Here is an 11,176-nt window from a genome sequence, read left to right as displayed (position 1 = left end):
AGCACAATTGGCAATGGCAAGTGTAGCAGGCCCAATCCAAATATTAAGATCTCAAGGTGTTTCCTGTTCCTTTAAGACAGTAATGAAAATGGCTCAGGAGTGAAGGTGTTAATCATCATAACGTAGACCAACCACATGAAAGGAATCCCTTTTATTGGATAAATATGTTACAGAGAATGTCTCCAACTACGTAATCAGAGAGCTCAGCAATATGAGCAGGTCTGGGATTGTCCAGGATGTAAAATATTAGAAAATGTCACTTTCCAGAAGTCAATATGGCCGCGCTTCACTGGCGCTTACAATACAGACGTCATTGTGCCAGAAGCAAAACAGCCATGTAAACTTTAAGCTTCCGCCCTCTCCTATGATGGCGGCGCCCTTTGTCGACTAATCGGTGTGGGCTATGTGATGTGACATCTGTGCACCTCAGTGATGGCAGGTACTGGGGGAAGGGCTGGGAATATAGGGAGCTAGAGCTCGGGGCACAAGGGCAGAGCTTGGGGCACAAGGGCAGAGCTTGGTAACCTAGGGCAACACTGCGGATGTGCCAAGGGACCAAGCTCTGTAGTTGGTGACAAAGCTTGGGTACCCGCGTACAGCTTGTGGTTCAGTGGGCAGATATATTACTAGAGGGGCGTGTTAGGGATTTTGGGAACCTCTGGGTGTATCATATATTCAGGGGTATTGAGTGTATGTTGACATAGGAGCAGGACTTGGGGGTACATGTGACATGTTTTGGTTTTGCTGCAGGGACATGAGTCAAGGGAAGAACAGTACTTAATCGACTCAAGTAATTCCTAGGGACCCTGCAGAAGTTACACCTGCCACGTGTGGCAATACTATTTTAAACCCTGTCATTGTCATACTGACTATGGACATCAGTGGATAGATGAAATGCTGAGAATAAAACTTGCCATAAACTTACTCTGTATACGTTTTTGAATTGTTGAGATATAAATATATAGTGAAAGTGCTGATGCATCTTAATACTTACTCCTTAGACTAATGTAAATTTGGGTAACCCTGCTGCATAAAATGTGTATTTTTTATATATACATACACGCACACACACACACATATATATATATATATATATATATATATATATATTCAGTCCAAAAGGATGCACTCCCTATGACAGTTTATCAGCAGCCACGGTGCTATATAGAAAAATCAATAGCAATTAGCAAAAATAAGCACTTGGTGGTCTTAATCTAAAACTTAGCTTTTAATATCCATCAGATAAAAATATGTGTATAACGTTTCGGAACCGGACCGGTCCCTATGTCAAATGCAGTACATCAATAAATAGCAGCCAACATACATGAATACATCACCCCTTTAGATACAAACCATCCCCAAATGCATATCGTAAAACACAGGACAGGTGCCCATAACCGCCATAGGCGCCATTCTAATGAAAATAAATTACATGTTCTAATTCATTAGACTTTATGTATGCTATGAGGAGGGGCACAGTAGACCCTCTAAGCTGTGGTGTGTGGATGCTTAAAGGGACACTAAACCCAATTTTTTATTTCATGATTCAGATAGAGCAGCAACTTTCTAATTAACTCCTACTATCAAATTTTCTTCGTTCTGTTGCTATCTTTATTTATTAACCTGGAATTTAAAGCTTAGGAGCCAGCCCACTTTAGGTTCAGCATCCTGGATAGCGCTTGCTTATTGGTGGCTATATTTAGCAAACCAATAAGCAAGTGTAACCCAGGTTCTCAACCAAAAATGGGCCCGCTATTAAAGGGTCAGTAAACACAAGACTTTGTTTATTAGAAAAAAATTCCCAGTCATATATTGTAAACTCCGCCTTCTATGACACAATCTAAATGTATTTCTATACCCCCCCGACTCGCCCCCTGACCATGCTAATGTTAAAAGTAGCAAGGAGATTGCAAAAAGCGGCAATCTGTTGTTTACTTCACTGACAGTTTGACAGCTGAGGTAAAGAGAAACAAAGTGCGCATGTGCAGAATCCCCCCCAAAAATTTTTTTATAATATCGGAGCACGCTCAATAGAATGCAATGGCGCGATCGGTATCCCAGTGATAGGCGCAAGAGGCAAAAGGTAAAAAAACAAAATTAGTAGGGAGAAGCGGTGGGTGGGCTGCCTAATTGCAAATAAGACAAATTATGAGGGTAAAATATAAACATTAATAGAAAACGTTAAAAAAAAAAAAAAACTTCTTTATTAATATAATTAAACAAGATATTTGAGATTAAAGAATAAAAATGTTAATGTTTGCTGTCCCTTTAAGCTTTACATTCCTGCTTTTTAAATAAAGATAGCAAGAGAACGAAGAAAAATTGATTATAGGAGTAAATTAGAAAGTTGCTTAAAATTGCATGTTCTATCTGAATCATTAAAGAAAAAAATTGGGTTTAGTGTCCCTTTTTAATCCGATATATCATTTGTTTAACCTTAAATAGAAAGCCTGAAACCCTGGTTTTACCACTATACAGCCCTATGACTGCATATCCTCTAGGCTACTCTTGGGAACTACAATTCCCAGCACTTTGTGGATCAGAGGAAATGTAGAAAGGGTTACGTTGCTTTGCAGGAGCATCCACTCAGTACTGGTTTCTTAGAGTATCTCATTCTTTTTTGGTCCTTTCTGCATTGGATCATGTTGCACAGGATTTAGCATTGTTTTCAGTTGTCAGCTTAAAGGGACACTCAATCAAAAATAAACTTTCATTATTCAGATAGAGCATGCTATTTTAAACAACTTTCCAATTTACTTCCATTAACAAAATGTGTACAATCTTTTTTTATATTTAAACTTTTTGAGTCACCAGCCCCTACTGAGCATGTGCAAGAATAAGTGTGTATGCATTTGTGAATGGCTGATGGCTGTCACATGGTACGTGTATGCATTTGTGATTGACTGATGGCTGTCACATGGTACAGGGGGAGTGGAAAAAGACATAACTTTTAAAATTGTCAGAAAAAAAATCTACTACTCATTTGAAGTTCAGACTAAGTGCTATTGCATTGTCTTGTTATCTTGCATTTGTTGATTATGCAAATCTACTGTGTTGACTGGTTGACTGTGAAGTGAGTTGGAGGCACTAGATGTTTCAGTAGTTAGGCAAGTGTGTTGACCTATCTCTGTTTCGTGTTATCAAAACCAAGGATTTGGGCAGAACATAGTTTTGTTTCATAACGAAACCCCCAAATGCACTTCCCTAATCCGCTGAACTCCTCTCCCACTTTCCCACGTACAGGTAGAAAACTTGGTTTTGTCTCTGGTGGGTGTATATATGTATATATGTATGTGTGTATGTGTCTATATAGATATATACACACACACAAATATTACATTTTGTGTTTGTACCTTTAACATGGAATATTGAGGTACTGGGAAATTATTAACGAAGGGGAACAGGACACACACAATCATTTTAGAGAAGATGTGATAAAAACCATTAAAGGGACATTAAACCCAACATTTTTCTTTCATGATTCAGATAGAGAATACAATTTTAAACAAATTTCCAATTTACTTCTAGTATTAAATTTCCTTTTCTTGTTATCCTTTGCTGAAATGTTTATCTAGGAAAGCCCTGGAGCAGCAAAGAACTTAGGTTCTAGCTGCTGATTGGTGGATGCATATAATAACTGATTGTCATTGGCTCACCCATTTGTTCAGCTAGAAACCATTAGTGTATTGCTTCTCCTTCAACAAATGATACCAAGAGAATGAAGCAAATTAGATAATAGAAGTAAATTAGTATTCTCTATCTGAATCATGAAAGAACATGTTTGGGTTTCATGTCCCTTTAAGCTAAAAGAGCACCACAATAATTGATTGTTTTTATGTTGAAGGGTAGTAGGTTCAGGAGTACTTTACTGAAGCTCTTCTTTACAGAAAGGGTGGTTGAAAGGTTTTTTTCTGTGATGATTCAGATAGAGCATACAATTTTATTTTCTATTATCAATTTTTCTTTGTTCGTTTGGTATCCTTTGTTGAAAAGCAGGGATGTTAGCACAGGAGTGTGCATGTATCTGAAGCGCTATATGTCCGAATGTTATCCATTTGCAAAAGCACTAGATGTATCGCTTCAACAAACAATACCCGCTGAGAATGAAGCAAATTTAATATTAGTCAATTGGAAAATTGTATGCTCTGTCTGAATCACAAAATATTTTTTTGCATTCATATCTTTCATGTTGCCTTTTTAATGTCCTTTTAACACTTATACGGTTTTATAGGAAATATGGGCAGACTTGATGGCCATATGGTTCCTATCTGCTGTCAAAATCTATGTCCCTCTTTAGGTAAAAATGAATGGGAAAGCTTCTGCTAAAGCCACGGCAGCAAATAAACTTCCTGTAACAGCACACTTTTTGCTTTTGTGTATATTCTCCTGTTGTTAGTGTAAATTTAAAGAGGTTACATTACAACAAATGTAGTCATACCTACTGCAGCCTGATCTGTCCTGCTTTTTTGCCCTTCAGTCTGCATTGACTAAGCTATTTTTTTTTCTTTCTAAGTAATCTTTGTTCTTGATAAAAAAGTGATTAATATCTTGTGATTACAAATTATATTTAGTTAAAGTATTACAGAAACCTTGATAATCCTGATTGTGGATACGGCTGTAGCCCGGAAAGTGGCTGGCATCCTTCATTCAGCAGAACGTTTTAGCTATTTTCTTTGTTGCCTTTAAAAAGTTTTTGTTTGTTTGTTTGGTAATATTTTTTGTGTGTGTATTATGAAGTAGCTGGGTGGGGGCAGTGTAATATTTTCTATATTATATAATTTTCTATTATCCAAAGCACAAATGAAATGCTCAGTTTACATAAATGTATTTAATGATAAATGTTTATGAATCAGAGTATGCAGTTTTAATACACCTTCCAATTTAAATCCATTATCAAATGTTGCAGTCTTTTTTATATGCACACTTTTTGAGGCACCAGTTCCTACTGAGCATGTGCACAACCTCAAAGGGTATACTTATACTAGTCTGTGATTTGCTGATGTCGGTCACATGATACAGTGGGACAGAAAATGAGAGAGAGAAAAAATCTACTGCTTATTTGAAATTCAGAGTAGGTGTTAAATCGTTGTCTTTTTATTATGCACTTGTTAATTATGTAATTCTACTGCATTGGCAAAAATGTTAGCCAGGTGGTCAGTAAAATCACCAGGATGGTGCCCCCACTAAAAAGGTTCTGGGGAGAACACTGTGTATGTATATGTGTTTGTGTATACACAGACTTCATCTGTGTGCTGTATTCATTTGTTTTGTAGTTTTCCTTATGGGCCTTGCACCCAGACCTGTCTGGGGTTAACTGCCTGTGACTCTGGGGACAGCACAGCTTCCTGAGAGTGCCAGTGAGCACCCAGGGCTGAGCATGTTGCAGGGTCTTAGGATGTGTTGTACCACATCCAGTCTAAGAGTGCTGTCCCCGTGTGTGTGTGTGTGTATGTATGTGTCAATTATAGAAGAGGACTGCACTCGCTGGGTTTGGTATATAAAACAAAAAATTTATTAAGGTGACGTTTCGGGGTACGCAGACCCCTTCCTCAGACCAGACACATCACCTTAAAAGGACAGTCAACACCAGAATTTTTGTTGTTTAAAAAGAAAGATAATCCCTTTATTACCCATTCCCAAGTTTTGCACAACCAACACAGTTATATTAATATACTTTTTACCTCTGTAATTATCTTGTATCTAAGCTTCTGCTGACTGCCCCTTATTTCAGTTCTTTTGACAGACATGCAGTTTAGCCAATCAGTGCTCAGTCCTAGGTCACTTTATGTGCATGAGCTCAATGTTATCTATATGAAACATGTGAACTAATGCCCTCTAGTGGTCAAAATGTATTCAGATTAGAGGCAGTCTTCAAGGTCTAAGAAATTATCATATAAACCTCCTAGTTTTAGCTTTCAACTAAGAATACCAAGAGAACAAAGCAAAATTGGTGATAAAAGTAAATTGCGAAGTTGTTTAAAATTGCATGCCCTATTTAAATCATGAAAGTTTTTTTTTTTTTTGGACTTGACTGTCCCTTTAATACATTTTTTGTTTTATATACCAAACCCACCAAGTGCAGTCCTCTTCTATAATTGACTATTGATATACTTGACTCAGCACCCTGGTTGATGTCCTTATTGCATTGTGAGTGCAGACACACATGGATATTCTATCACCAATACTAAATTACCTATGTTTTAGGGCATGGTTTTTTTCCCCAAGACCCAGTGCCATGATACCACATACCTTCGTGAATCGTGACCCTATTTTAATGCTTGGTCTGAATATTTCTGAAGTAACATACAAGATAGCTGCAATTTTTTGTCAAAGTGGCTAAAATGTGTGTGTACTTTTATTCTTGATTGTAGTCAAATTCTCATACCACACACACAACTCTCAAATTTGTCATTGCGACCCAATAATGGGTCACAACTCGTGGTTTGAAGAACCCTGTTTTAGAGAGTAGGTAGAGTGGCTTCTATAAATCATATCACTTGCAAGTTGAGCTTGATCATTTTCATAAACAAAGACTTCATAACCTAGGGCTGGAAATATTTCTTCTCTGCTAGTCCCAGGTGAGAAAATGTTTTATGTGACATTACATTTTTCAAATTCATTAAAGGGACACTAATGATACAATATTTCTGTTGTCTTGCTATAGAATAACATATCAACCAAGACTATACGGTTCCAAAACAAATGAACTTTGTTCACGCATCACTTGTCTTATTTGGAGAAGCCACTGACTTTCTGTAGACAAGACAATGTTAGCCTTGGCCATTATGTTAGTATATGCTAAATCTAACTAGGGAGATATATGTATCAGGGTTAGCCTTGAAGCTTCTGCAGTGCACATTTCTAGCTGTAAGAATTATAAAGTCCAAAAATAAAAAGGGGGGAAAATAGTTATTTGTAGTAAAACAGCTGTCAAGGTATTTACAATCCCTTTAAATGTTTGCTGCAGTTACTTTTTCAATAAACAAACTCCACCCACAGCTCACTTTATCTAGAGGAGCCAATCCAAGCTTTTGTTGACAAGGCTAGCCACGGTCATTTTATTAGCAACTCTTGGATTGTTTTTCTCTTCCTAAACTGATGACCCCATGCAGGGTCCAATTGGGAACAAATATGCAGCAGGGTTAGGCCTTCATGAGTATATTGCAATTTTTTTAGTATTCAGAATGAAACCTTTTATATTACAATCTCAGTGTTTTGTATCCCTTTAAGTAGATTAGCTCCACCCCCCCCTTCCCCATTGGTAGACTATAGTTACATATTTACACCCTTGATACAACATGTGACCCTTTTTGTTCTCTTACAGCGATGGATTTCCCACAGCACAGTCAGCTGGTTCTAGAGCAGCTAAACCAGCAGCGGCAGCTCGGCTTGCTATGCGATTGCACGTTTGTAGTGGACGGCATTGATTTTAAGGCGCACAAAGCGGTGTTGGCGGCCTGCAGCCACTACTTTAGAATGCTGTTTGTGGAGCAGAAGGACGTGGTGCACCTGGACATTAGCAATGCGGCAGGTAATCCGTGGCTTGTGCGTAGGGCGATGTCATTTGCAAGAGGACACTGTCACATCTTCTGTTCTGTATGATTTACATGTGTGTGTCTCATGTATGACATAATAATGATCTAATAATACAGAATGTTGTTTTTGCAATAAAGGGATATCAAACCCAATTTTTTTTTTCTTGTTTCAATTAGAAAATACAATTTTAAACAACTTTCCTATTTACTTCTATTGTCAAAATTGCTTAGTTCTCTTAGGAACCTTTTGTTGAAGGAACAGCAATGTACTAGCTGAGCACATTGGTTGAGCCATTAAAGGGACACTACACCCACATTTGTTTTTCTCATGATTCAGAAAGATAAATGTAGATTTACTCCTATTATCAATTTTTCTTCGTTCTCTTGCTATCTTTATTTTAAAAGCAGGAATGTAAATCTTAGCAGCCAGCCCATTTTAGGTTCAGCACCATGGATAGCGCTTGCTTATTGGAGGCTTACATTAACCCACCAATAAGCAAGCATAACTCAGGTTCTCAACCAAAAATGGGTCGCTCCTATACATCACATTCCTGCTTTTTAAATAAAGATAGAAAGAGAACAAAGAAAAATTGATAAGAGGAGTAAATTAGAAAGTTGCTTAAAATTGTGCATGCTCTATCTGAATCATCAAAGAAAAAAATTGGGTTTAGTGTCCCTTTAACAAGGCCACCAATCTGCAGCAAGCTCCTAGAACTGCATTGCTGCTCTTATTGCTTTTCAACAAAGGAGACCAAGAGAATGAAGCAAATTAGATAATATAATTAAATTGTAAAGTTGTTTAAAATTGCATGCTCTGTCGGAATCATGAAAGAAAGATTTTGGGTTTTATGTTCCTTTAATAGTTGCTGGTTACTGTTTTACTCTTGTTTTTTTTATTAATCCTCCTGTTAACTAGTCAGGAATGTCATTCGCTCATTCAGGATCAACTGGTGGCTGTGGTTAACACTTTTGTAAATTATTCATGTAGCAATAACATACTTTCTTTATCTTCGGGTTTCTTTTACCCCTTTAGTTTTCTCTATCAGATCTATAAATAGCCAAAGTTGTAACCAGAAAGACATTGCTGTTATTTAGTAACATTGATGCTTGTTCTTGGCAGTAAGGTCTACAAGGTGTTTAGATGTTCCCTTCTAGAGTAGCCAGGGATTTGCTTATTTTTGTGTTGTCTTATATCAGCAATGCTTGGTTCTTCTGTGCATTCAGTGCCTGTTCCTTTGTTTTGTCAGGCCTTGGTCAAGTTCTGGAATTCATGTACACGGCTCGGCTCAGCCTGACTCGTGATAACGTGGAGGACGTTCTAGCAGTGGCAGGATTCCTACAAATGCAAGAGATCGTTAATGCCTGCACAGCCTTGAAATCGCTCAGTTTGCAGGCTGGCGCTGCCCAACACAGCTCAGTAACTCTGATACCAGAGCAAGGTAGGTTCCTAAAATGTATCTGTTTGTTAGGTTAGTTCTGCATTTGTTCATAGGACGCTGCTAAATATTAGATGCCTGGCTTGCAAGCTTCAAAATATTGGTTTGCATGTGTGTTCCTGTGCGCAACTAAACACAAAAAATAAACATGTAAACTCTCTCTGTAGTTGATGAGCCCCATTCAGAAGAGAGTTTGCCAGCGCCAGCCCTGGATGTTGACAATGAGGTGGAAAGAAATGACAACATTCAGTACCAGCATGTGACACATAGTGACAGTGATGAGACGTGCAGAGAGGGTGAGTCACAATCTGTAGGATTATGATCAATTGGGCTTAGAGTGAAAGTCATTCCTAGCATTTTACAAACGCTAGGATTGACTATTGTAACAAATAAATAAAGGGGACTTTCATTCATGAAGTATAAGATACTTCATGTAGAAAGCTCCTTTATTTGTTTCAATCGATCGCCGCTCTTAGCTGCTACAGCAGCCAACGGATAAAATATATTTTTCCTAAGAGGTGACATTTTCACCTCTTAGCCAATAGCCGTGCTATAAAGCCGTATTTACCGCACAGCTATTGTCTAAGAGGTGAAAATGTCACCTCTTAGGAAAAAATATTTTAGCCGGCGATTGATTGAAACAAATAAAGGAGCTTTCTACATGTATCTTATACTTCATGAATGAAAGTCCCTTTTATTTGTTTCAATAGTCAATCCTAGTGTTTGTAAAATGCTAGGATTGACTGTCACTTTAAAGGGACAGTCTAGTAAAAATTAAACTTTCATGATTCAGATAGGGCATGCAATTTTAATCAAACTTTCCAATTTACTTTTAGCATCAAATTTGTTTTGTTCTCCTGGTATTCTTTGTTGAAAGCTAAACCTAGGTAGGCTCATATGCTAATTTCTAAACCCTTGAAGGCCACCTCTTCTCTCAGTGCATTTGACAGTTTTTCATGGCTAGACCGCACTAGTACATATGTGCCATATAGAAAACACTTTGCTCTCTCCCGTAGAGTTATTTATGATTCAGCACTGATTGGCTAAAATGCAAATCTGTCAAAAGAACTGACATAAGGGGGCAGTTTGCAGAGATTTAGATACAAGGTAATCACAGAGGTAAAACGTATATTAATATAACAGTGTTGGTTATGCAAAACTGGGGAATGGGTAATAAAGGGATTATCTATGCTTTTAAACTATACAAATTCTGAAGTAGACTGTCCCTTGAAACTTCTTTTACAGTATATCCTAATAGCACCATGTTCCTATGTATTCTGTATGTTTTGCTAAAGGTTCATATTACTATAACGGCCTAAGAGGACAGAAACCTTCCTTGGCACTTAGGTGCCTAATTCACTAATGTTGAGAGGCTTTCGTGGACCATAAATGTCATCAGCCATTCTGTATTTTCTATGTTGAGCCTGTGTTTTGTCTTATAACCCCAGAATAATGTAACGTCCCTTTTTAAATGATAAAAACCTGACAAGTCATGAAATGTATAATACTGAAACCATTGTGTAGTTCTGGGTTATAGGTAAACACGACTCTTCTTTCATGTTCCATCTAGTCTATGTAGATCGTATCATGTACACAAGTGAATTTAACGGCAAAATTGTGCTCCGTCTCAGCTAATGAACAAAGAAGCCTTGCGTACAATGCAGATTGTTTTTAGCTTGCACAGACGGAGACAAACCGCTAAGGGATAACTCCGATCCTGATGAAGGTTTAGTGAATCAATAGTATGGCTAATGGTCTTACTAGTAAAATGATAGTGAATGGAAACTTAAAGGGACATGAAACCCAACATTTTTCTTTCATGGTTTAGATAGAGAATACAATTTTAAACAATATTCCCATTTACTTTGTTTATCTAATTTGCTTCATTCTTTAGGTATCCTTTGTTGAGGAAATAGCAATGCTCATGGGTGAGCCAATAATAGGAGGCATCTATATACAGCTACCAATCAGCCGCTCCTGAGCCTATTTAGATATGCTTTTCAAAAAAGGATCTCAAGAGAATGAAGCAAATTAGATAATAGAAGTAAACTGGAAAGTGTAAAATTGCATGGTCTTTCTGAATCATGAAAGAAAATAATTGGGTTTTATGTCCCTTTAATGCTGAATATTTCTTATATATGCCTTAAAGAACAATTTAAAGTGCATTTTTACGTTTTCACTGCATTGCTACAGCTGTGCTTACAA

The 11,176-nt window shown here is 37.5% G+C and overlaps 1 protein-coding gene across 1 annotated transcript in view; it reads left to right on the top strand.

The window, feature by feature from the left end:
- The first annotated feature begins 342 nt into the window (after positions 1-342).
- The window catches only part of ZBTB17 (zinc finger and BTB domain containing 17), a 53,494-nt gene continuing 42,660 nt past the window's right edge, over positions 343-11,176 (top strand). Inside the window, exons 1-4 of the mRNA XM_053690249.1 lie at positions 343-439; positions 7,325-7,531; positions 8,783-8,974; positions 9,139-9,267. Of these exons, the coding sequence (XP_053546224.1) occupies positions 433-439; positions 7,325-7,531; positions 8,783-8,974; positions 9,139-9,267 (535 nt within the window). The 5' untranslated portion in view covers positions 343-432. The remainder of the gene's footprint in view (positions 440-7,324; positions 7,532-8,782; positions 8,975-9,138; positions 9,268-11,176) is intronic.

Source organism: Bombina bombina, chromosome 8 (assembly GCF_027579735.1).
Source record: "Bombina bombina isolate aBomBom1 chromosome 8, aBomBom1.pri, whole genome shotgun sequence".
Taxonomy (NCBI): Eukaryota; Metazoa; Chordata; class Amphibia; order Anura; family Bombinatoridae; genus Bombina; species Bombina bombina.
This window is presented reverse-complemented; position numbering and strand designations above follow the sequence as displayed.